This window comes from Neomonachus schauinslandi, chromosome 3 (genome assembly GCF_002201575.2).
Source record: "Neomonachus schauinslandi chromosome 3, ASM220157v2, whole genome shotgun sequence".
Lineage (NCBI taxonomy): Eukaryota > Metazoa > Chordata > Mammalia > Carnivora > Phocidae > Neomonachus > Neomonachus schauinslandi.
The window spans coordinates 185,278,120-185,305,275 of NC_058405.1; the positions used below are offsets into that span (position 1 = coordinate 185,278,120).

At 39.8% G+C, this 27,156-nt stretch overlaps 2 protein-coding genes across 2 annotated transcripts in view; both read left to right on the plus strand.

Moving 5' to 3' along the window:
• DIS3L2 (DIS3 like 3'-5' exoribonuclease 2) overlaps positions 1 to 27,156 on the plus strand; it is a 349,227-nt gene that overhangs the window by 55,968 nt on the left and 266,103 nt on the right. Inside the window, exons 5-6 of the mRNA XM_021690362.2 lie at positions 7,826 to 7,879; positions 16,547 to 16,648. Coding sequence (XP_021546037.2) covers positions 7,826 to 7,879; positions 16,547 to 16,648 — 156 coding nt within the window. The remainder of the gene's footprint in view (positions 1 to 7,825; positions 7,880 to 16,546; positions 16,649 to 27,156) is intronic.
• LOC110580673 (small integral membrane protein 30-like) lies at positions 4,791 to 5,020 on the plus strand. Its single transcript, XM_021690330.2, has one exon. It carries the CDS (start codon positions 4,841 to 4,843, stop codon positions 5,018 to 5,020), a length of 180 nt encoding a protein of 59 aa, XP_021546005.1. The 5' UTR covers positions 4,791 to 4,840.

Sequence of the window (27,156 nt, forward strand, 5' to 3'; positions counted from 1 at the left end):
TTTGTTTTTTAAGATTCCACATATAAGAGACCCAACAGTATTTGTCTTCCTCTGTTTGACCTGTTTCACATAGCATAATGTCTTTGAGGTCCATCCATGTGGTCACAAATGGCAAGATATCATCCTTTTTTTTTTTTTTTGCTGAGTAATATTCCATTTTGTGTGTGTGTGTGTGTGTATGTGTATGTATACCACAATTTCTTTATCCATTCCTCCTTCAGTGGACATTTAGGTTGTTTTCATAACTTGTCTATTATAAATAATGATGCAGTGAACATGGGGTGCTCATGTCTTTTTGCATTAGTGTTTTTATTGACTCTTGAATGGAAAACTTTTTAACAAACGAGTTGATCTTTCTGATTTTAGAGGTACCATTAGCCACCCCCCCCCTTTTTTTTTTTTAACTTCTCTTGGATTTCTTTGACAAGGCCTCTCTTAGGACAGTTGAAGCTGCATTTGGACATTTGTCCCTTCATTAATCCGTTCATTTGCTCTTTATCCTTCAATCCACTTACTGAACTCCATTTTATCTACAAGTTTCTTGGCCTTCATCTTGTTTCATGTATGAGGACCCTTTGTGCTTTTCCCATTTTCATTTCCTGCCACTCTTCTTCAGGTACATACTGCTCTAGTCACCCTGATCTTTAAGACCTTTCCTGTAAAAACTCTGCTCTTTGCTTTTTCCATGACTCTGTACACACTGTTCCTAGTGCTTGGAATGTTTTCTTCCATTATCTTGATGTAATTGTGCTTGAACTTTAAGTCCCTACCTAAATGTTACCCCTTTGAGAAGCCTTATTTTAATTCTCCAATTAGAATTGGCCATGACTATTTTCTTGAATCTGACTTCGTTGTTTATCCTTTATTCTAAACTTATTACCATTTCTTGGTATTTATGTTTCCTCAAATAGATCATTCACATTCTTGTGGGGAGGGTTGTATCTTATTCCCACAAATTAGCCCAGTGTGTGACATTTGATTGATATGTAATAAGTTTATATTGAATAAATATTTACTTACTGAGTGAATAAAGGATCAGGGTACTGTCTTTTGAAGAAGGGTGAGGGAAACTCTGTTATAACTTGGAAGAAAAATTGCTTATAATTTTGGTTATAGAATTTATAGAGATAGGATGAGAAAAATATTCTGGAATGATACAGTTTTTGCTCCTTCCTATTAATTTTTACTTTTGAACCAACTCTTTGCTGGTATTAAAATAAAACAAAAAGTTGATCAATATAACAACTCTCTTTCCCAGGAGTTTGTAAGTGATTCCTCCTGGCTTGTGACATCATGAGACTCTGCAGCCAGAGCCTCCCCCCACAGATGAGAACAGTTGTTCTTTGCAGATGGGGAGAGGAATGGGTTCCAGATATGAGGTCACCGTGTGAAATATACAACACTGTAAATAAGATTTTCATAGGCAGGGAAACAGAGTCCATCTGCTTTCTGATATGAACTTTATGTGTTCAGGCTTTGATGGGTAAGATAAAAAGCTAGACAAGAAAAGCTACTTAGATGTTGTTGTAGAAAAGTAAACTTATTAGATACACTTGAAAGTATTTGTTAACTTTTATATTCAAATTTAAGTATATTGTGACATCCCTTTTTTTCTCCCCATCCAGAGAAGAAACTTTTATTGAGAGATATTAAGGAGATATTTTAAAAATAAGAGTAGAATAATACTTTTATTTTGTTTTCAGTACTTTGAACAATAATTTGACATTTCATTGGTGTTTTGCCCTATGTGGGAATGAGGAATCCATAGTGACCAAAGGAATCTCTTTCCTGTGTTTGAACGGACCAGCAGTAACACATGATCATGTACATGTAATTTTGAAAAAAAAATTTTTTTTTGTAAACAAGTTCTCACATCATACATACATCCTTTCTCCATAGATGCAGTATAGGAGGTTGTTATAGGAGGTGTTGGAAGAAATGAAAGTATGGGATAGGCCTGGAGGGGACTGAGGTTTGGGGTGATGACCAGAGTAACATGGGTATGATGGTAGAATTGGCTGGTTTCCTGATCTCAGGTGATGCTTTGGCTGAAGGTGGCTCAGGTTGATCCCCCAGAGCACCTGAGGCATGATATCAGAGTTCCCCCTAAAATAGAATATTGGTGTAAAGTTGTTATTGGACCTTACAAGAATTCCTAGTCCAGGAAGATAGGATAGGATGGGTTAGTTTCTAGGACCGTCACCGTTTGTTAAGACTGAAATCAGCTGGAGAACATTTGGATATGAATTAAAGAGAAGAATAGAGGTGACATTACAGTGGACTGCCCAGCCATTCGGAAGGCACAGATGATCTTCATAAAATTACTGGCAGGGCTGGTGGGAGAGCTTCAGCTCTGTAGCATTCGTTAATTAGCTCATGTTTCTTGACTGTCTACTAAGTGCCAGGCATATACCAGTGAGTGAGATAGGTGATTCACTGGGGGAGACAAGCAAACACAACCAAAGACATAAAGAGGGAATTACAGCATGTGCTGAGTGCTGCTAGGGAAGTAAGAAAGATGAAAAATGAAGAATTAGAGAGAGCCACTTTACATGGGGTGGTTAGCTGCTCTGAGCAGGTGATTTCTGAGCGGAGATCTGAAGGGTAAAAATGAGTCAGCTCTCAGGAGAATTAGGCAAAGAACATCATAGGCAGAGAGACCAGCTAGTGGAAGAATGGCAGGCAGAAAAAAAGCTTGGTGTTTTTGAGGAACATGAAGGGAGCTGTTGGACATAGCGAGCAAAGGGAATTACGATACGGGTAAGCTGGAGAGTCAGGCAGCCACCATGGCGAGGCTGTGTTGGAGAGTTGGATTTTATTAAAACTGAAAAGCTTCAGTAGGGAGAGGGCATGATGTATTTTATGCTTTAAAAACATCTCTCTGGCAGTTGTGAGGTGAATAGACTCAAGTGGAAGCTGGGTGAGAATGTGGAAGGCCATTAGAGTAAACGGGGCAAGGAGAGAAGGGTGGTGGCAGGGAAGATGGTGGGGAATGGACGGCAGTGGAGCCGGAACTGGCAGGAAGCTGATGGCTTCAATGTGAAGGTGAGGCAAAGGGAGGAATAAAGCAGGACTCCTAAGTTTTGAGTCAAGCCACTAGATGGATGATGTTGCCATTAACCGAGACAGGGAAGACAGAGGCCTGGAAGGTGGTGCTGGGGTGCTGGGGGAAGGGAGCAGATGGCATAAATGAGCAAAGAGGCCCTGGTGATGACTGTGGCAAGCAGAGGCAGTCGAGGCAGTTACGAGCGAGGACTCTGGAACCAGACTGCTGGGCTTGAATGTGGTGCACAGGTGGGCACCTCTCAGCACCTCGGTGTTCTCATTGGTAAAAGGGAGAACAGTAGTACCTACCTCATAGGATTGATTTGAGGGTTAAATTAGTTGATGGATATAAGCTCTTAAAACAGCGTGTAACATGTAGTATACTTATATAAGTGTTATTTGAGATTTTTTTTTTTATTGCTATAAGAGAAACGTTTGTTATTCAACTCAGGTGGTTGCTGCCATGGAGGGTTAGCTGGTTTTTAAAGAAAATGTGGAAATACATATTTATGTGTGAAATTCCTTTGCTTTAAGTATTCTCAAACATCCTGTAAGCCAAATAAAACATGTTTGTGATTGCCAAGTTAGGCTTATTAGCCCCGTTGTGTGGTATTTTTCTACAGTAACATTCAGCTCCTTGGGTGTGAACGTGGAGAAGTCAGATAGTTGGGGTTAACTGAGAGTGAGGGCTTGCTAGTTGAATAGAAGAGGGAGAGTGGCCCAAGACTCAGGGTTTGCAAGGGCAGGAGGTAATGACAGGCCATGGCAACTAAGTGGCCAAGGAAGTGACTAAACATAGTGTGGGGACAAAATGTGGTCAGGTCCATGGGTTGGAAGTCTTAGTGAAGACAAAGAATTGTTGAAGTGGGGTTTTTACCTAAAGTGAGATGGAAGGATAGAAGATTGTGATCAGAAAGTGTGATGTTTGAGTTTTCATGTTTGGAGTTGGTATCATTAGCAATGGTGCCAGGAGACAGCAGTGAACATGGGGGATAGTGGTTAGGGTGGGTGGAGGAAAAGGTGGCTGGAGTGGCCGGCTAGGGTTGTCTGGTCAACCATGTGGATGCAAAGCTCCATGAGTGTTTATAGGAATGGCGATGCAGAGGAAGACACTGAGCCACGAGTCAAAACATTAGTGGAAGGGTTTGAAGTGAAAGCACTGAGGAGGTATAGCAGGAGCTAATGACATGATCTTCAGAGGATCTAGATTTTGATCAAGAATGGAGGGAAAAAAATATTTTTAAGTTACAATGGGGCAGCCTGGGGGAACCTTCTTCTTCTGGTCCCTGAGACACATGGGATGGGGGAGATAAAATAGACTCCCTTTGAGAGCACTTCAAGGGAAGTGATCATATCAAGGGGACAACCAGGTTTCAGTTAAGTCAAGGAGCACAGGAGCGTTCAGAGAGAGGGTGGAGCATGTAGGAGCCTTACTGATCAAGTTCCAGGCCTAGGAAAGGGTTGAGGAGGAAGATGAGCGATGAGGGATTGGAGTAGATTAGGTGATTGTCATAAAAATGTGGAAATGGAAGTCCTGGATTTTGCAGGTGAGAAGACAAAATCTTGCTGGAAGTCTCTTTTAGTTAAAAGACCATTTCTTGGTAGTTTGGAGAACCCCCCTCTTTGCCATTCCTCTACTGGCTGCTTCCAGGAAGGCTCTGTCACATGGAACCTCTTAGCCTCAGCTATCCGGAACTGCAGGAAGTGGCTGTTTCAAATCAGGTAGAATTATACATAAATCCTTTTTTTGAAACCTTCAGCCTTCAAGATCAAGATACCTGAAGATCCCAACATCATGACCTCAGTTTCAACACAGTTGCTCTTGGTCCTCATCTCACTGCTTTTGGTGCTGCCTGTTGTTGAAGCAGTAGAAGCTGGAGATGCAGTCGCTCTCTTGTTAGGTGTGGCTCTCAGCATTATAGGCATTTGCACTTGTTTGGGGGTATATGCACGAAAGAGGAATGGACAAATGTGACTGTGATGGGCCTTCGCTATCAAACCTTGCCTGGAAAACCTTTGTGTTATTGAGGTTAAAAACTGAGCTTTAATGTCTAAAGGTTCCCAAGAAATAGGGTATTTTCACATTCTTGTCTCCCTGTAAATGGGAACAAATTAATATTTGTTAAATGGGAAAAAAAAAGTTTTCTTCACAACAAATAATGCAATGAAAAAGCAGTCTATAATTCATATATGCTAGTTAGAGGAAAGAGAAGTCAGATGACTGAAATTTACATATTATTTCATAGTTTCTTGGAATTCTCAAAGCGCATGAAATAGGAAGAAGAAAACCCTTGCCCAGAATCCTAGGAAACTGCCAGTTCCTCCATCACTGAGGAGTCTTTTCTCCATATTTTTATTAGATTTTTGTTTGTTAACTCCCAACTTAATATTGTACTTAGATATCAAATACAGTCAGTCAGAAATAAAATTTTTATTTCTTGGGGGGGGTAAGAAAAATATCTAATGTTAAGATGGAGACAATATATAATTTAATGTAAAAATATTGACATTGAAATGGAGAGGAGATTTAATGTTAAAAAAAAAAAAACAAACCTTTTTATTAACTTAGTAAAATCTCCATGATGAGAAGTACTAAAAATTAAATATAAACCCATTATGTTGTGTTAAAAAAAAAAAAAAAGACCATTTCTTGACATGCTTTACTGACAGCTTCTTTCATCAGGCTGTGGGGTGGACTCTGGTCTTCTGTGGAATTCTGTTAGAGTTTCTTTTTCCTCAGTACGATTTGCACTCCCAAGGGAGTCTATTCCTGAGATCCATTTCCTAAGAGTATGCTCCACTCAAACTGCAAATGTTTTTCTTGAACAAGGCTTCTGTCTTTCCCTGTATGCTTTTATATATCAGGATGTTTGGGATAGAGGATCAAGAGTAGAATCTTTAATATCTATTCTTTTAAATAGAGCCTAGACAGAGCCCTGAGCAAGCTCTTTCCTTTGAGCCCAGCGTTAGACTCTCTACATGCTCTGTACTTAAAAGTCCTTTGAGAGCAGAAGGCATTCTTATCTCTATACTGTGGTATAGAGGTTGTAATCATTCACTGAACTGGAAGACATGATAGAAGAATAGCAATTGAGGGGGAAAACCAAAACAAACCTTAGGTCAGAAAGCAATGCCTGGAATGAGAAAATGAATTTTTAAAAAATCTGACTTGAGTGAATGGACTTGATTTATTTGGAGTGTCTTCCCTTCACTAGACACTATGCTCTGTGAGGGCAGACTATTATTACTTTCCATTGTGTCCCCATCACTTAGCATGTGCCTGCCATGTGAGTCTTCAAGAAATTTTGTTGAATGAGTGGGTGAAAGTTTAGGATAAATGTAATAAGCCTTTTGTCTCCCTCCCCCCAATAGAAAAACAGCTGTTCTAGAAGTGAAATTACAGTGACATTCGTGAAAAGGGTCTGGCCTCGGAGAACTTTGCCAGCCTTGTTTCCCGCCCCTTCTATCTCTTACCCTAAGCAGAGTTACAGCATGATGGGAGGAGGGTATTTGCCCTCTTAAGCACTCTTGTTTACATGGTGTTCTTTGCCTGTATTTCCCTTCTGATTTATCAGCAAGTTTTTCTCCTCCATCAAGGACCAGGTCAGACGCTGTCTGTGGAGCCTTTCCTAGTGCCCCCAGTTGAAAGTCAGCTGTATCCTCACTTACAGCATCCTTCATATTTTACTTCATAAACAAGGGCTGAGCTTGGTCATCATCTCTCTCCACATTGTCTCAGGGTCTTGAATATAGTATTCAGTAAATTTTGAATTAAGTCTACTTGGGATGTTAACAATAGTATAAGCTGTTGCGTGGACATTTGTAATTTAAGCATACATGGTGCACCAGTGAAGGGGAGAACTATTTTTTATTTTATGCCCTCACCTATTTTATTAATTAATGTATCTTTGAGTCTTTCAACATTTTAGGGGGAAAATGTTACTTAAAACACTTTCTCAAGCCACCCTTTGAGTCTGGCTCTTAGGAAAATAACTGCCTCTCTCCATGTGTTCCAGTGGCCTTCAAATGCAGCTGGAACCTTGGGAGGGTTACAGCTTCCTGCAAGAGCCTAAAATACTCAACTGTTGTTGAAGACGGCCCCCACCTGCACCCCTGTGCGTAAATAGAAGCAGACCCTGATTTGGTGCTGGAATAACATGAAGTTGAAGGCAGACTGGGTGGCCTGGCTGTTGGAGCCAGGATTCCCATTTACCTTAAGAGGTGGTTCTGGACCATTTTGAATTATTGACTCATTCAGCTCTGCAGAAGGGCCAGAGTAAAAAAATATGCATCTGGTCTCTCAAGGTTAAGTATGCAGGTTGGAAATCAACCTGTATCACTTTGAAAATTGTCACGGAAACAAGCAAGCGTAGAAAGGTCTCAGTGAATAAAAAAGGCCATTATGTAGTGAGACGTAATCCCCATATAATCTTGTCTTAAAGTAAAGGTTTCAATGTGAAGCCTAGCATACGGGGGCACATAAAATCCCAGTAGCTGCTGCTTTCCCACTCCATGCCAAGCTCTGTTCCTTCTCACCTCTGCCTGTTCACAGCCAGGTACCAGTGTGGGCTTTCAGTTTTTGATGGAACCCTGTGTTGCAGACATCAGTAGAAATCATGTTTCATGCATTTAACGAGTAGTTCTCCTAGGCCTAAATTGTTTTCTAGATTGAGCTGTTAATTAATTCCAAAACTTTTTATTGGAGAATAACATATGTATGGAAAGCTTCTAGGTAGATAACTAGTTAAATTTTCACAGATTTTATTTTTTTATTTTAAAGGGTGTATTGAGAATTAATCCAAAGAAGTTTCATGAAGCCTTCATTCCTTCCCCGGTAAGTTCAATAACTTTATAATAAACTTAATGTCACATTTAATTTTTTAGATGTGCTCTGAAAGTGAAATCATATATTCTAACTAAAAAGCAGAGTAGTAAAATCGAGGATGGGCAAGGATTTGTTTCAAATTTAAATAAGCAAAATTTGCCTTTGGCTAACAGCCCCTTCTGTCAGTCTTACACTCTCACTGCAAGTGGAGGGGGTGGTATTTGTTACTAGTTGTTACTAGGGCTGTGGCCAGCAGCTGAGCCCACACAGACACCCACCAGTTCTTGGAGCTGGACGCCCTTGGTTTATAGCTGAAAGGGATTTATGGGTTTTTCCACTGATTTAAGTTAATCTTTCCCAAACAAATATGCTATCTACTTTCTTTTTTTTTTTTTAATTTTTTTTTTTTTTTGCGAGAGAGAGAATGAGAGAGAGCATGAGAGGGAGGAGGGTCAGAGGGAGAAGCAGACTCCCTGCTGAGCAGGGAGCCCAATGTGGGACTCGATCCCCAGACTCCAGGATCATGACCTGAGCCGAAGGCAGTCGCTTAACCAACTGAGCCACCCAGGCGCCCTGCTATCTACTTTCGATCTACTGCATGAGCTAATCTGCAAATTTGTCCAAAAGAAAAAAGTGTAATGCTTTTTTCTTTTGGTCAGAGTTTCTCACTTTCTCACTTTTCTGCAGGTGATAGGACTTGGTACAGGGCTCTTCACCGTTGGGTCTTTATATCCTTTCTTCTGTGCATGTCATTTTACCAGGCTCTCTGCTGTTCAGGGAAGTTCGCTCTGACATATAGTTAGCAGGAGGTCTCTGGATAAGGCTCGATTGTGCAAAGCTAGGAGAGCAATATTCTCAAATTCCTGACGTGACTTTTCCAGACTGCCATAAATAGGATAGCTGTAGAATTATAGGTGCTTTAACAGTGGAAGAGAGTATAGGAATAGACTTGAGCTTATTGATGAGGAAATGGAATACATATATATATTTCAGTTAACATATTTCATGATGTTAAATGGCAAGTTTAGTGAGAATACAAGTTCAGTCATGTGCTTCCCAGGTGGTAGTGGTGTTCCAGTAACCTTAAGGCCTAGTCTCAAGCTCAGTTTAGTTCTTTTTTTCCCCTTGCCCTACAGAAGTCAAGGATTCACATTTGTATCTCAAGTTGCATCTTACCTAGTGAATTAGATAAAAAGTATCACTGATGTGTCACCTTGTTCTCTCTGAATCCTGTTCTGCTCCATTGACAGACCATGCTATATATTCTGACCCTGGTACTTTGTACAACTGAGGGTCAGCTTTGAGGCAGTGACTTAGCTGCAGGAGCAGGTTCATCATTCTGTGGAAGCACAGTTTACATGGTGTTCGATTCCCGACTTTGCTCATAAGGCAAAAATCACGTTCAGTGATCGTAAAAATTACCCAGGAAAATCTCTTAGTAATATGCCACATTAGAGACAGATAATCTCTCAGGAAGTCCAGCATAACTAGCATTTTCTCTACTTTAGAAAGAATAACTATTTCTTCATTGGCATACCAGTTGAGGGAGCTCAATTATAATAGAGACCCGGTGAATGAAAAACATGGGTTTTTAAGCATGAAAATCATAGCCAGTGGAGTAAGGAGTTCATCCTGAGAGACACCTGGGAGCTGAGCACATTACAAGTCTCCCATCTCCTGTGTACACTGAAGTTTGCTGTCATTGACTGGAATGTTAAGGGAACTAATAGAGCATTTTGAAAATTGGACTGCTTGCTTGTTTTCTTCCCTGAGTACACAGTATTGAATTTCCCTAAGTTGGATCCCTGGTAGGCTGGTTCCTGACAAGTGTGGGGCCTAAGACAAGAGTACAAATGGAGGCACACGTACTTTATATTAAATATTTAGAAGTTATAAATCAAACTAACAAACTGTTAGATAAAATACGTTCATGACAAATAAAATATATTTCCTGTTAAATATACCTCTGTGTACCTGGGTTCAAATGTAGACTCCTTGGAGCTCCATCCTGAAGTGTGGCCGCATGGAGAGGGTCTGCCTCTGGCCTGCCCCTCTTCCCTTGTCAGTCCTGGCTCCCTGTCCCCTCTTTGATGTCTCCACCATGCCCCCCCCGCCCCAACTCAGTGAGGGCCCTTGCATGTACCTGTGTGAGCATCTTACCCCACATGTCCAAGTTCTGTCCACATGCCTTAGAAATACCTGCCCTTTAGCCACCTGTCAAGTCCAGTGGGTGCCACCAGTGACTGTGGTCTGCCTTCAGGCAGACAGACCTGGGGAAGATGCCTGTGTATGGCTTGGAAGTGGGCTTGGGTCTGATTACCCCAGGGATGCACATCCATTTGGTCCCGAGAACTCTTTACCTATGGGGAGGAGTGTGACTGGAGAAGGGCCAGAGCAAAGGTCCTCTAGGCCTAATTAGGTTCCTATAAGTTAAATTCATCTTATTTATAGGTGCAAATGATGTGTTGCCACAGTTTATTTCGGCTTGTTAAAGGAAGTTAAGAAGCAAGTTACCGATGTTTCAAAAGCCCAAGTTGTTCTCCTACTTGAAATTATATTCCTGTCATGTCCTATTAAGAATCTTTTAGACAGTTGTGATATTAGGACTGGCTTATTTTTATGCCCCTTATTCTATTTGGCCACTAATGGAGTAGTAATATTGTCTCAGAGGGAGAAAAAATGCTAAAGGATTCACCTCTAAGTAACTAAGAACTGACTATAAAAGCTCTATCAAGGCCCAATTGTAAATTTTGGTTGTAGATACTGGAACAATCCTACATTCTAGTTTTGTGGGTTTTTTGGTGAGTTTCAGTGTTTAGAGGCGTTCTAGAAAGCCTTGAGGAAGGAGATAGTAGAGACAGTAAGTTATATGTAGATAAATTCCACAACCACCACTGGTCTGGATTTATGCGTATATGTAGCTAATGTCCATGTCAAGTGTGAACTGGTATGAACTGGAAAAATGCTCACTGGTGGACTAGGAGTAGAATAATAGAACCAGGGCCTGAATGTTACCTGTCCCCTGCTTTAGCAGGGAGAGTAAAAAACAGGAATTGTTAGAAAAGAAGATGTAGCCTTTCCTCTGACAATAGGAAATTGAAAAGTTTACTTATTTGTAAAACTAGGGATGGATTAGATTGTCTAACGTTCCTTACAATTTTAAAATTCTGAATTATAAATTATAAAGTTTTTGGGGAGACAAAAATAGACTAGATATGATTATTTGGGTTCTTACTGACTCTAAAAACAGTTGTGAATTTATACAACATCATTTGCTATGTTAAAATACTATTTAGGTCAGTGGGCTAAGAACAGTGAATTCATCATCACTTTCTTTGTTATTAAAAAAGTACTTTGTTTTGGGGAATGCTGACTTAGGTTCATTATAATTTCAGCTGATAGAAAGTTGATTTTCATTTTCTTTTGACAAAGCCAAAATACATGGGAGAAGTCACTTATATATGTACCTGCTGGTCTCCTGAGGTTCTCAGTAAAAGTAAGATAGAGTTAGAATAAAACCATGTGACTTTCAAGCAAACCAAGATAAATTGATATTATTGAGATGCCTTTTTCTCCTGTTTGGGGATAGGATAAAGAGGAGAAATGGACTGGCTATAGAAACTTGGCTTTTTACAAAAAGTACAGGCTCCATTCTGAATTATGTTGATGCAAGAAGTTTTATAACTTTTTTTGTGCATCTTGTCATGGGAGGTACCCTTTGAACATCTGTGGAATTTATTTTGTCCAAAGGGAGCTATTCCATTGATAGAGAATGCTCTTGGGTTGTCCTCCCTGCTTGAAAGCCTCCTAAGTATTTAGTTAGATTACCCCCAGATCCCATTATATTTCCTCCAGGGTGGTTCATTATCCATTTTCCTTTTTTTCTATTCTTTTTGGCGGGTAGAGCTAGTCTTTGACATTCAAATAAAGAGCTGAACTCTTTAGCCTTTAAAAGTAGTTAAGTGGGATGATTCGAACTTTTAATATTGAGTTGTTCCCAAGTTTATGGTCTTTAAAATAAGAGATTCTGCAATAGGTACGGGCTTCTGAATGAATCCAGTAAGAGCTGAGCAGTGACGCAATACCTGGAGATTTGTGTATCGTCTGAGGTTCAACTTGGCCCTGCCTTTCTTGATTTCTTCGGATGGGAATGTGACAATAGCAGTATCTTACCGTCTTAAAATCTCTGAGCTGTCTGGGGGTGGTGTACCTGCTTATGAGAGAGAGATTTTATTCCATGTGTTTTGACCAGTGATCATGGGTTGGGATGACTTCCAAACAGCTCTCTTCATTCTGGGGAAGTTGGAGAGACTCTATTGCTACATAAATTGCAGAAGGCAGTGACTGATGACCATGTGCCACCCTGTAGTTGTTCACGTTCTGTTTAGTGGTTGCCTCTTCCTTATTTCTCTGAGAAGCTCAACATGAGGTCAACTGCAGTGATTCTGTCTTTGTGGCTAACACGGTAGTGGTACCTCAGGGACTAGGGCGGGTCAGGTTTGGCAGTGTGTGCCGGGCCACAGCTGTCAGCCCATGGTTGGGTTGGAAATTGAACAGAAAAACTGTTCTGAAAGATCTCTCATGGTTTGTAATTGGAAACAATAAAAAATGCTGAGTGTCTAATGTCCCATTTTTGGTGCTGGCGGGGCAGGTTTGGTGAATTTGGAATGCTAATTTTAATTTTAACTGAATTGTTACAGAAATCACCTTTAATCTGTTGAGTGTTAAGTCTTATCTATACCAAGTGTCTCTACCTAGAAAATTTTGAGTGGTGGTTTTTCTAAGCCTGTTTGCTATTACTTCTTTTAAGAAAAATGAACACTTTCCATATGCACTTGAGAAGAGTGTGTATTCTGTTGCTTTGAGATGGAATGTTCTGGATATATCTGTGAAGTCCATCTGGTCCAGTGTGTCATTCAAAGCTCTTATTTCCTTGCTGATGTTCTGCCTCAATGATCTGTCCATTGCAGTGAAGGGGGTGTTAAAGTCCTCTACTATTTTTGTACTATTATCAATGTGTTTCTTTGATTTTGTTATTAATTGGCTTATATAATTGGCTGCTCTCATGTTAGGGGCATAAAAATGTACAATTATTAGATCTTCTTGTTGGATAGACCCTTTAATTATGATATAGTGTCCTTCCGTATCTCTTATTACAGTCTTTGGTTTAAAATCTAATTTGTCTGATATAAGGATTGCCACCCCAGCTTTCTTTTGATGTCCATTAGCATGATAAATGGTTTTCCACCCCATCACTTTAAATCTGGAGGCATCTTTGGATCTAAAATGAGTCTCTTGCAGACAGCATATCGATGGATCTTGCTTTTTTATCCAATCTGATACACTGTGTCTTTTGATTGGGGCATTGAGCCCATTTATGTTCAGGGTAACTATTGAAAGATATGAATTTAGTACCATTGTATTGCCTATAAGGTGACTGTTACTGTATATTGTCTCTGTTCCTTTCTGGTCTGTGTTACTACTTTGGGGCTCTCTCTTTGCTTAGAGGACCCCTTTTGATATTTTTTGTAGGGCTCGTTTCGTGTTTGCAAATTCTTTTAGTTTCTGTTTGTCCTGAAAGCTTTTTATCACTCCTTATATTTTGAATGACATCCTAGCTGGATAAAGTATTGTTGGCTGCATATTTTTCTTGTTTAGCACCCTGAATATATCATGCCAGTCCTTTCTGGCCTGCCAGGTCTCCATGGATAGGTCTGCTGCCAGTCTAATGTTTCTACCCTTGTAGGTTACAGACCTCTTGTCCCGAGCTGCTTTCAGGATTATCTCTTTGTCTCTGAGATTTGTAAGTTTCACTATTATATATCGGGGTGTTCACCTATTTTTATTGATTTTGAGGGGGGGTTCTCTGTGCCTCTTGGATTTTGATGCCTATTTCCTTCCCCAGATTAGGGAAGTTCTGTGCTGTAATTTGCTTCAGTATACCTTCTGCCCCTCTCTCTCTTTCCTCTTCTTCTGGGACCCCAGTTATTCTCATATTGTTCCACTTTATGGTATTACTTATCTCTTGAATTCTCCCCTCGTGATCCAGTAGTTGTTTATCTCTCTTTTTCTCAGCTTCCTTATTCTCCATCATTTGGTCTTCTATATCACTAGCTCTCTCTTCTGCCTCATTTATCCTAGCAGTTAGAGCCTCCATTTTTGATTGCATCTCATTAATACCTTTTTTATTTTGACTTGATTAGATTTTAGTTCTTTTATCCCTCCAGAAAGGGATTCTCTAGAGTCTTCTATGCTTTTTTCAAGCCCAGTTAGTATTTTATAATCGTTATTCTGAACTCTAGTTCCAACATGGTTTTTCCTGTCTTGTCATTCTGTTCAGAGAAGAATAGATGAATAAGAGAACAAAATACTAAAATGGAAACAATGACCCCAGAGAAGTATACACTAAACAAATCAGAAGGGACCTGAAACTGAAAAAAAAATTAAAAAAAAAAAAAAAGCATATAATCAGACAGGTGGAAAAAAAACAGAGCAATACACTGGATCCTGTGTGTATTTTGGTCTGTTTGTTAGAAAACTAGATCCCAAAATTTTAAAGAAAGAAAAACTTATATATGTACAAAATAAAATTAAATACAATGAAAGGATAGAATGTAATTGTAAAAATGAAAATTAAAAGACCAAAAAAAAAAAAGAATATAAACAGGTGAACAGAACAGAGCAATACACTATATCCTGAGTGTATTCTGGTTGGTTTGTTAGAAGAAACTACATCTCAAAATTGTAAAGAAAGAAAAACTTATATACATACAAAAATAAATAAATACAGTGAAAGGATAGAATGTAACTATAAAGATGACAATTAAAGACATTAACAAAAAGAAAAAAGAAAGAGAGAATATGATCAGACAGGTGAAGAGAACAGAGCCATACGCTAGATTCTGGGTGTATTTTGGTCTGTTTGTTATAAGAAACTGTACCCCAAAGTTGTAAAGAAAGAAAAACTTACATATATACAAAAATAAATAAAAGGATAGAATATAAATGTAAAAATGAAAATTAAAAAAGATTTTGAAAAAGGAGTTGATAAAATAAGAAATTCATTGAAAAAGGAAAGAGAGGGATACCTGGGTGGCTCAGTTGGTGGGGTGTCTGCCTTCGGTTCAGGTCATGATCCCAGGGCCCTGGGATTGAGTCCTGCATTGGGCTCCCTGCTCAGCGGCGAGTCTGCTTCTCCCTCTCCCTCTGCTTGCCGCTCCCCCTGCTTGTGCTCTCTCTCTCTGTCAAATAAATAAATAAAATCTTTAAAAAAAAAAAAAGAAAAAGGAAAGAGAAAAAAGTTAAAATTGAAAGAGTAAAGAATCATGGGGGAAAAAACATGAATTCTATATACTATTTTCCTCTAGCATTGGAGTCTTGCCGTTCTCCATGGTTGGTAAACTTGGTCTTAGCCTGTGTTCTTGCTGATCTTCTGGGGGAGGGGCCTGTTGCACTGTTTCTCAGGTGTCTTTGCCCAGGGCGGAATTGCACTGCCCTTGCCAGGGGGCCAGGCTAAGTAATCTGGAATGAAAATGGCAGCCTGCCAATCTCTGGCCCTTGGGCCCCACTCCTCAGGGTGCCCGCAGGGAAAAGAAGTCAGTCACTCCCTGGTCTCTGTCGGTACTCCATGCTTACCCAGCCTGTGACTGAGCGTTTCTATCTCAGGCACACGACCCCATTTAGAGTCTCCAAACCCTGCAGACTCCTGCAGCTCACAAACATGCCGCCCCTCCTGGGGCCGTCTTCTGGGGATTCTGCTGCTTGCTGGGCCCATGCTCTGGGAGGGGTCGCCCAACTGTGCTGTGGTTTGCGGTTTATGGCACCCCTGAGCTGAGAGCCCACTCCTGGGCTCACTGATTACAGCCGGCTTCCCCACTACAATGCCTGGGAACTCTGCCGCATTCAGGCACTCCTGGTCTTCCTGTGACCCCAAGGATCCTGAGACCACACTATCCCTAACGTGGGTTATTTGTAAGCATGTGATTGAGGACGAAGGTGTCCATGCCTTGTGTTCATGGTAGGGAGTTCACCCTGCTCCTCAGTCAGAGAGTGAAGGAGTGTGAGAATGCTTCATGAATCACATGTCCCTTTCCTTTTCTTCTTTGCCTTCTATCTAGGTCTCCATAAAAGCTTTGCTTTCTCTGTCATTTTCTCAGTGGGAGGATTATGATTTTGCTGGTTTCTTCTTTAGAGAACTCAAATCCTGGAGCTGGTTGCTGCTCCTGTCCTCAGTTGGTTTTCTTAGGGAATTATATTTGTTGTTGTTCTGTTTTCTTGCAAACCTTCTATGTTTTACCCTTCTCTGATACTTAGGAAAAAAATTAGCGTAAAAAAGGTATCATCATGCTTTATTTTATTTAAAACAAGAAAGGATAACTTCTTTCTCATTTCAGTTATGAAAGCATGTAGTCTCAGTTTTTTGCTTTATGTATTTTTGTTTGTTTTTGGTCTGCCTGTAGGAGATCTTCTCTTATGTTTTTGAAATTTCTTTAACATTCTGTTAACCTGCTTTTGTGTGTTCATCCCCATTTCTGTTTAGTTCCAAAGAGACTGATTTCCCTCTTAGTGTTCTTGTTAAGTCAGTGGACAGATTGTAGAGTCTACAGTTTTTAAACCAAGGAAGTAATTTTTGATTCCAGGTCTTGGTAAGCTGACTATGTTCTCTCTCCAACCTAGGATGGTGATCGAGACATTTTTATCGATGGGGTTGTTGCTCGTAATAGAGCCTTGAATGGGGATCTGGTGGTTGTGAACCTGCTTCCAGAGGAGCAATGGAAGGTGAGTTAAATTTTCCTTTTCTAATAATACACTACTCAGGACCTTTTTATTCCATGGTGCATCTGTGAAACATCATAAACTGGAGTAGTCACGGACTCCTAAGGTCCTGTGGTTGCCTCAGAAGCCGGCCATGCAGTGCTTCGAACTTAGAAGCATCTGGTGGGCAGACATTTAATGATTTGAGTTGTTCTCCTTGCTCCCTCCCTGTGATCTGTCTTCCCTGTCATATGCCTTGCATTGATTTCTGGTAATTTTTAGTATAGAAGAAAAGCTTGCAGGATACATTCAAACTTCTGATATGTATGATTTTCCCACATTTAATGGTGGGAGAACTGGAAAGACAAAGCCATGGGCATGGTGGCAGTCTTTACACGTTCTTGCTGCCTCTACAGGAAAACCCAGGCAACACATACCTAGTTCTGTAGGTTCCAGTTTGGTAATTGGGCTTTCCCTGGCAGACAAAAATAGACTCGTCTTTTTATAAAACAGGGATCTGGTGGCAGAAGAAAATGTTTTTAACATGAGAATATCCTGGGTTTTAGTCTCTGTATACGTCGATTGAAAAGAAAAATGTGGTTTTTGACAATTGTTTTAAATAAAACCAATTTGTTTTAAATAAATGATTCATAGTAGCAGTTTCTTTGAATTGTCTTGTAGAACTGGCAACTTGTGTGTCTAAGTCTGGGTTTTTCTTTATAGCATTTCTTCATATCTTTTATTTTATTTGGCTCAATTCACTAGTATTGAGGAATATGGTGTTCTCCTCAGTGAGAGGTACTGTAGGGATTAATAGAGTGGGCTTTTAGGCTAGGCTTCTTGGGCTTGAATCCCATTTCTGCCACTCATCTATATAACCTTGGGTGAATTATATAACCTCTCTGTGCCTCAAAGGCCTCATCTGTAAAATGGGAATAATCATAGTACCTACTTCATAGGTTTGTCATGAAGATTAAATGAGAATTCATGTAAAAATCTTAGAATGGTGCCTGACGCATGTAGCAGTTCAAGCAATGTCAGTTTTTATTATTAGCTTTTACAGAAATGGAAGAAATACTACTTTATTTCAAAGCTTTGTCAAGACGTAAATTTGTTTTTATCTGATAGGGTTAGAGTAACTGAGTTAGAATGGGCAGTTTTTAAACCAAGGAAGTAATTTTGTAGGGTGTAGGTATGTTAATAATGATCAAGAGACATAGCTCTTACCTTCATGGAGCTTTTAGTCTGATGGGGAGTGCACGTAGGAAGAGACAGATACTAATCACACACAGATGTAAGGATAATTATGATTAGTGCTGTGAAGTTAAGTGCAGAGTGTTTTATAAGAGTCAGTTATCCTAGTCCCCATCCCCCAGCCCATCCTCAGTTGCTGCCAGCTGTGGTTATATCCTCCCTTGATTCCCCAAAAGCACAGCTAAGGGTTGGATCCAGGTCCTAGGAACGTAGATTGATTTAGGCCACTTCCTCTTTTCTGGAAAGCATCATCTAGCACAGTGTTGATGAGATCTAAGAAGGTAAGAGGAGTGCATTAGGGCCTGGTCAAACTAAAGGAAGTATACCTAGAGATCATTTGAGGGAGTAAAGAGGCATAATTAGATGACCCAGAGAAGGAACAAGAAAGATGGTGGTTTCCTTTAACTTAAGGAGTGGGAATGGGTAGAATAGAAAGAAATAGAAGAGTAATTAGCAAATTGGCTGAGTCCAGAGTTGACCAGAGCAGGTGTAAGGTGTTGACTGGCTGAAGAATAATAGGAATGGAGAGCATATAGTAGAGCACCTGTTGAGCTCTGCAGAGGTGGATGAGGTTGATTCAAAAAGAGCAAGGCCGGGGCGCTTGGGTGGTTCAGTCGGTTAAGTGTCTGACTCTGGCTCAGGTCATGAACTCGGGGTCCTGGGATCAAGCCCTGCGTTTCATGCTCAGTAGAGAATCTGCTTCTCCCTCTCCCCCTCTTTCCCTGCTCTTGCACACTCTCTCATATGGATAGATAAAATCTTTGGGAAAAAAAAAAGAGCGAGGCCAAGTTGCCTGACATCCTTCCTACCTTAGCTGTGGCAGGGGATGGCTAAAAAAACAAACATATGAATAAATAAATCAGTTGCATTATTTTCCTTGTTCTTCACCCCATTTGTATTTAAGACCAGCAAGCACAGCCTTTCCTGGTATTGTCAGATGCACTCTTGCTTTGGACAGGAAGCCTAAGAAGATGAGAGTAGGTTGGAGGTGAGGGTGTTTATTATCAAAAGTTGTAGAAGGACAGCTTAGGACTTTGGCATTCTTATTTCTGCCTTGGTGCCTTTGCTTCTAGACAAAAACCTATACCTCCGTTGAGACTCAACACAGCAAAGTTGTGTTTCTTCCCAAGAGGCCTACATTTGTGATTTTGTAATTCCTAGGTCACTGGAGCTAGTTAAGCAGATAAGAATTTACTGAAATTCTTACAGCATTCCCACAGTCAGTATATTCAGGCTATATTGACACAGCTTGTTGTTTTTCTATTTTACATTTAATATCTAAAGGCAGAAGAGATTAAGGGCCAGATGGGAGTTTTAAGCCAGGGAGGACATGGTCTTATTTAGCCAAAAATTACTCTGGCTGCTATTTGGAGAATGGAATTAGCGGGGGCAATATGTGTTGGCATGGCCAGTTAGGAGACATAGACTGAGTCATGACAGTAAAGATGGAGAGAAGTGGGATACATTTTGAAAGTAGAGCTTATGGGACTTGAAGATGGATTTGAGGAGTAGGATGAGAGAAAGGGGGGGAATCAAGGATTAAGATTCTGGTTTAAGCAAAATGGGTGAGTATGATGTCATTAATTAAAGTTAGGGATAGTAGGGAAGAGCATGTTTGGGTGCAATAATTATGAGTTCTGCTTGGCCATGTTAAGTTTTAATTTCTTTTCAGACATGTTAATAGAGATGTTGAAAATATATGGAGGCCTAGATGGTTCATTACTCATAAATTCTACTAAACATTTAAGGAAGAAATAATCCCAAGTCTACACAAATGCTTTCAGAAAATGCAAGAGGAGGAAATCTTTTTCAACTCATCCTATGAAGGCAGCATTGCCTTAATATCAAAACAAGGAAAAGACGTTATAAGAGAAGAAAACTACAGACCAGTACTCCTCACAAACATAGTTGAAAAAGTCCTCAACAAAATATTAGCAAATAGAATGCAGCAACATATTGTATTAAAAGGGTAATACAACCTGAGCAAATGGGGTTTATCTCAAGCGTGCAAAGTTGGTTTAATATTTGAAAAGCCATTTGATGTAATTCACCGTATTAACAGACTAAACACCATATTTCAGTCAATGCCATCATTTTATTTATTTATTTAAAGATTTTTATTTATTTATTTGACAGAGAGACACAGCGAGAGAGGGAACACAAGCAGGGGGAGTGGGAGAGGGAGAAGCAGGCTCCCCACGGAGCAGGGAGCCTGATGTGGGACTCGATCCCAGGACCCTGGGATCATGACCTGAGCCGAAGGCAGTCGCTTAACCAAATGAGCCACCCAGGCGCCCAATGCCATCATTTTAATAGATGCAGAAAATACAATTGACAAAAGTCCACAACGATTCATAATAAAAACTCACAGCAAACTAGAAATAAAAGATTATTTCCTCAATCTGGCAAAGAACATCTAGGAGATGTTATCATTCTTAGTAAGGTGAAAGACTGCTTTTCCTCCATTATTGGGAATGAGGTAAGAATGTCCCTTCTCATCCCCCTTATTCAACACCGTACTGGATATTCAAGCCAGTACAGTAAAGCAATAGAAAAAAAAGCATTCAGATTGGAAAGGAAGAAGTAAAACTCTCTTTATTCTCAGATCGTATGATTTTCTACCTATAAAATCCTAAGGAATATACAAAAAGCTGCTAGAACTAATAAGTGAGATTAACGAGGTTGGAGGACAGAAGTTTGATATAAAAAAATAAATTGTACTTCTACATATTAGCAATGAAAAATTGGAAATTAAAAAAATTTATTAAAGTATCTTTTTAATAGGATCAAAATTATGATATACTTAGGGCAGAATTTGACCAAATTTTGACCAATTACAAGACATGTACACTAAAACTATAAACATCACTGGGAAAAATTATGTAAGACTTCAGTAAACGGTGAGAAATACCATGCTCATGAATTAAAAGACTCAGTATTGTTAAGATGCCAATTCTATTCAGATTGATATATAGATTAAGCACAATCCCAAAGAAAATCGCAGCAGGCATCTTTATAGAAATCAACAAACTGATTTTAAGATTTATATAGTTGTGCAAAGGGCCCAGGATAGCCAAAACAAAGAAGAACAAAACTGGAGGTTGCATGTTGCCTGATTTCAAGACTTACTATACAACTCTGGTAATTAAGACTATGTGGTAATGTCAAGATAGACATATAGATCAATGGAACAGAGTAGAGAGTCCTGAAATAGACCCATACATATATGATTAATTGATTTTCTACAAAGGTACCAAGGTAATTCAGTGGGGAAAGGATCTCTTTTCAACAAATGTGCTATTACAATTGTATAGCCATATGAAAAATAATGAACTTTGACCCTTACCTTGTACCATATGCAGAAATTAACTTGAAATGGATTGTAGATAAATGTTTGTGTAAAAAGTATGAACTTTCTATAAGGGGAAAATTTTAGTGATCTTAGATTTGACAAATATTTCTTAAATATGAAACATAAAAGAAAAAAATCAATAAATTTGACTTGATCAAAATTGTAAACTTTTGCTCTGCAGTAAACACTGTTACAAAAAGGCAAGTTACAGACTAGGAGAAAATATTTGCAAAACATGTATCTGACCGAAGACTTTTATCTAGACTGTAAAGAACTCTTTTAAGTCAGTAACAGACAACTATTTAAAAACTGTACTAAAGATTTGAAGAGATACTTTACTAAATAAGATATATGGATAACAAATAACCATAGGAAAAGATGCTTGACATAATCAGTCATTAAGAAAATACAAATTAAAAGCACAAGATAGAACTGTAAAACTGCTGGGATGGCAAACATTAAAAAGATTGACCAAAACCAGTGTTGAGAAGGATACGGAGCATCTGGAGCCCTCATACACTGCTGGTGGGAATATAAAATGGTATAGTCACTTTGGAACACAGTTTGGCAGTTCCTTAAAAAGTTAAGCATATACCTTACCATGATCCAGCCATTCCATTCCTGGATATTTACCTTAGGGAAATGAAGGCATTTGTTTGCATAAAGATTTGTATATGCATTCATAGCCACTTTTTTTTTTTTTAATAGCCCCAAACTGGAAATAGCCCAAATGTCCATCAGCATGAAAAAACCAATTTTGCTATACCTATTCAATGAATACAACTCAGCAGTTAAAAAAGAAAAATCAATGGACTGTTGATACATGCAACAACATGGATGAATCTCAGAATAAATTATGATGGATGAGAGAAGCTAAGCAAAAAAGAATACACTCTATATAAGTCCATTTATATAAAACTCTAGAAAATGCACACTGATTTGTATGGACAAGGCAGATCATTGGTTGCCTGGGGCAGCAGTAGGAGAGATGGATTATTACCAAGGGGCCCCAAGGCAGCTTTGAGGGTGATGGGCATGTTCATTATCTTGATGTGGAATAGTTTGATAATTGTGTATGTAAGTCAAGACCAATCAGTTTGTGCATTTTAATGTATTTAAATGATTGAAAATGAAGAAACAAACAAAACAAGATGTTTGAACAAATGAACCTGCAGCTCCAAGGAAAGATTGACGCTAGAGATGTAAATTTGGGAGTCATCAGCATATGTGTGGTGTTAAAGTTGTGCTAGTGGATGAGATCATCTAGAGAGTGTAGCTGAAGGAAAAAAGCCTGAGAATATTGAGTTCTTGGGTGAGCCAGCATTTAGAGGTCAGCTGAGGAGACCGTGGAGAGACCCGTGCCCCTGCATCAGGGGATATGAACCATGGTTAAATTTCATCTGTGTCTAAAGCAGAAATCAATGAAATTGAAAACAGAAAAGAAAATGTTGGTTCTAGGATAAAGTCAGTAAATCAATAAACCTCTAGTACAACTGACAAAAATTTAAAAAGGCACAAGTCACCAATATCAGGAATGAAATAGGGGATATGACATATTGCAAACGTTAAAAAGGTAACTTTTGTAAAAAAACAAAAATTTCAGCTGTGCCTGGTTTAGAGAAAAAGCTGATGCATTCTGAGGGTGTAGAGGGGCAGAGGTCCAGTGAAATGGGGTGTCAGCAAACTCAGGCTTTCATAATCCATGTGATCTGCTCAAATCTAGGAAGGCATTTTTTGATCTACTGGATCCTGACCCCTCTCTTTATTGATAACATCCTCTTGAGCAGGGATTGGTACGGACACAGAGAGAGGCTTAGATTGGCAAGGAGGACCCTTTGAGTTGCTGGTAGTAGATGAAGGGAAATGAAGCCCTCTTCAGCTTTCAGAAGATTTGGAATGAAGAGGATGGCCCAGGGTTCCTTGCTTATTCTTTTTCTGTGGCGCTCCTAAGGGTTTTCACAGTGGCTGCCCGACAATTGCTTTTCATATTAGCAACCCCACTAGGTATGTCTCTTAGGCCTCATTAGTTAGAGTAAGTATTTACAGCTTCCCGTTCTGAAGTGGGGAGACTTGTTGGCTGTAGCCCACCTGTGACAGTTGTTGGTGACAGGGTCAAACTAGAGAGAAGAGAATATTCAGACTGTCCTCATGCATCCCTGACATGTAGAATATAAACATCTCAAAGCATACTGGCCAATTGTATTACAGGTTTGTTAGTACAAAAGCATATTGTTATCAGAGGAATCTGTAGTCAATGGTGTGAGCAAATGTGAATTAATTGGATTATTCATCTTTGCTTCTTTATGCTTGTTGTGCTCACCCCTCTTGGGTATGTAAACTACAGGGCCTTTGGGGTTTTAGAAAAAAACAACAATTCTTTTAGCTGTAGTAGTAAATAGTCAATTTCTTTCACAGCATGTTTTTTTGGCAAAATAGCTGTTAAAGAGTCAAGCTGTGAGGCAATCATAAACAATAATTTGCTCTTATATAACAATTTTAATTTTAGAATTCTTCCACATTTGTAGTATATGTATGTAATTTTTATTATAGACGTCTAATGAAGGATAGTTGAGGGGCAAAATATAGTTTCTTCACTTTGCCAATTGGGACATTAAGTGACTTGTTTGAGAGCTTGGTTGGAGCTTTTGGCAGGACCAGGGAGTGGAATCCAGATCTCATGACTTTTAGCTTACGGCTCTTGTGGGTTTGTTTTTTTTTTCTTGTCTGTGTGTGTGTGCGCGCATTTTTCTAGGGTGAGGGTCTGTGGTTTTCCTCGGGTTTTCTTTTTCTTTTCTTTTTTTTTTTTTAAAGATTTTATTTATTTGACAGAGAGAGATACAGCGAGAGAGGGAACACAAGCAGGGGGAGTGGGAGAGGGAGAAGCAGGCTTCCCGCCGAGCAGGGAGCCCGATGCGGGGCTCGATCCCAGGACCCTGGGATCATGACCTGAGCCGAAGGCAGACGCTTAACGACTGAGCCACCCAGGCGCCCCATTCCTCAGGTTTTCAAAGTGGGGGAGACATGTCCTCCAAATGGTTAGGAGCTGTTTCATAGATCCTGATGATTCTGCCTAGAACTGTGCTGTACCTAGTGGCTTCTCATCCTCCTCCCACCCTATTCTGTGCTTGAAGCTGGAGGTACTGTCTGGAAAAGGTCACAGGCTTTGCTCTTAAGGAGCTCGTTGGCTGGCTGGGATGGGGATGGGAACAGTTGTAGTATGGTTTGCAAAATAGCAAGAGAAATACGTGTTGTTATGGGAACACCACACTGTGAGAGAACTGGGGAAGGTTTCATAGAGGAGGTTAAGTTTGCAGTGAGGTTTGAAGGATGGGAATGGAGAAGAGAGGTTTGGTTTTGTTTTAGGATGAGAATGCCTTGGGTTGAGAACAACTGGGCAAGAGAGGATTATGAACATTTCCACTTCGAGGGGGGAGTATGTGGAGTAAGGCTGTCCCTGCTGTGCCGTTAGCTGAGGGCTGTGACCCCTCTCGCAGCTCTCCTGGACACTGGTAAAGAAAAGCAGTTCTCAAGCTCCTGCCCTCCAGGGAGACCAACAGCCTTGGCCCCTTTTGCAGAAGCCCATAGATACTGCTCTTTGTAAATGCTCCTCCCTTTGCGATTTATCTGATCTTTGCCCTGCCTCTTGCATTCTCTTTCCTTTTCCTTTTCTTTCCTTTGTCCCATCAAGTTCATTCATAATCATTAAACAACCTTGTCCTTCATCTTTTTTTATTAACTGTAATGAGTTTCTCCTATTACTTTCCTCTTTTAATACTCCAGTATAGCACATCACAAATAAGCATATATAAACCCTGTGGATGCTGGACAATTGCTAACTTTTTAGTGCTTACTGTATACCAGGAACTGTATTTAGTGCCCCACACCATGTAGTCTGCTGTTGTCTCTATCCCAGTTTTGTAAATGAGAAACCCAAGTCTTAGCTTATACATTTTACTTATTTAGGGAATATATAACTAGGGAATGGCAGAGTTGGGATTCAGAGTCACATCTTCTTATTTCATGATCTCATTGCTATTTGTTATTTCAGAGATCTAAAGAAGAGAGTTATTAGATCTATAGATAAATATTGTCAAGTGTCATAAAAATCAGCATAAATCCAGGAAATTGTAATATATGCCTTAGCATTAGGAAGTATCTTGAATTGCCATCATGGGTAAAAAGGATGATTGTATCAATTGAAATGACCAAAGGCCTAGTATTAACTCTTAGAAAATAGACAATTTAAGAAAAATTAATTAGAATTCTAGTGGTTTCATCTTAAGACTAGACAGGTATGATAGCTTCTCAGGGCATTATGAAGGCAGGTGTTGGGAATGTGTTGTAATCTTACCAGACATCTGGTAACTCGAGATGGTGCATCAGATACTGAAAGAGCTGACCCCAATATAAAGTTAAATCAAGAGCTACAGCCTGCCGAACAAGGGGTTACAGACCCAGCTGTCATCCTGACCCGGCAGTAGGTCACACATTCATGGGGCATGTGGCACAGGTATTCAGAAGGCAAGTAGGCAGTTGTCATGTAAGAGGTGGGTCCTTCTGGGGCTTTGGACAGGGGTCTGATTTCAGAGATATGGGGCTCTCTTACTATAAACAGACTGATAGAGGCAGCCACTGGGCTGGGAGTCAGGGATAACATTTGATTGCCGGGCTAAGAGAATGGGCTAGAGCAGTACTGGGAGCAAGAACCAAAGCAGAAGACCAACCCTGAGAGCCAGAATTCTGGGCCTTTTTCTGGTTGTACCAAGGGAGATTTGGGAGCCCAGAATTAAGTTGTGGTATCTTGGATCTAGGAGGTGGGTTAAAAGCTAAGGCCTCCTATAGGAGGAGCCAGAGCTGTTTAAATATTGCCTACCTTGCTTGATTGGGAACTAAGGTGAGCAGCTTAGTTGATGTAGCCATAGTGAGTGACCCAGAGGAAATCAGAGTAAAGAAGGAGGACAAGAACATATTAAAATGAGACTCAATTAGGGGCACCTGGGTGGCTTAGTCCTTAAGCGTCTGCCTTCGGCTCAGGTCAGGATCCCAGGGTCCTGGGATCAAGCCCCACATCAGGCTCCCTGCTCCTCAGGAAGCCTGCTTCTCCCTCTCACTCTCCCCCTGTTTGTGTTCCCTCTCTTGCGGTCTCTCTCTCCCTCTGTCAAATAAATAAATAAAATTTAAAAATAAATAAATAAATAAATAAATAAATAAAATGAGACTCAATTAGACTGTTCCACAGCGTGAAACAGAACCTGACTAGCTGAAGAGTCAGGGGTGGATTTCAAGTGAAATTCCTACTTGTTGAAAATTAGCTTCTCTATTTTTTTTGTCTGAATACTTAAAACTATGATAAGAAAGGCTGGAGTTGATGTATTGATACCTGCTGGAAACCTATACTGCTGTTCATTCACCCCCCAGGTATTTGTTGAGCACTTCCATCAGCCTGAGAAGATACAGTAGGAATAAATCAATTAAGCACTTTGTTAGTGAAGTCTAATTTCCTCTTGGGACAGGATTATTTCACTTAATTTACAAAAGAGCAAAGTCTATACATGAATTAAGGAGGGTGGAGAAGTGGGGATAATTATTCTGTATTTCCTAACATCTATTATGCAGTCACTAAGAAAACTTATTTTTATCTAAACTTATACTTCAGCAGAAGAATAATAGAAGTATGGATGGGTATTTTAGAAGAGATTGGCACAGAAAGAAATAACGAGTTTGCAAGAATAAAGGAAGTGTTGATAGGAGTTACTACTCTTGTTCTAAATTAAACAAACAACAGAAAAATCAAAGTGCACATTTAATCCCCAATTTTCAGTGGCTGTTCCAAACTTTCTTATGGTCACATGAAATTGGTCTCATACAGTAAATTGTTTCCTTTGACAACTAGCTTTTCCTTCAAGTGATTGTTTTAAAGTTTTGT

Coding starts and splice junctions, on each gene's coding strand:
- LOC110580673 (XM_021690330.2), top strand. CDS start 4,841: ATGACCTCAGTTTCAACACAGTTGCTCTTGGTCCTCATCTCACTGCTT.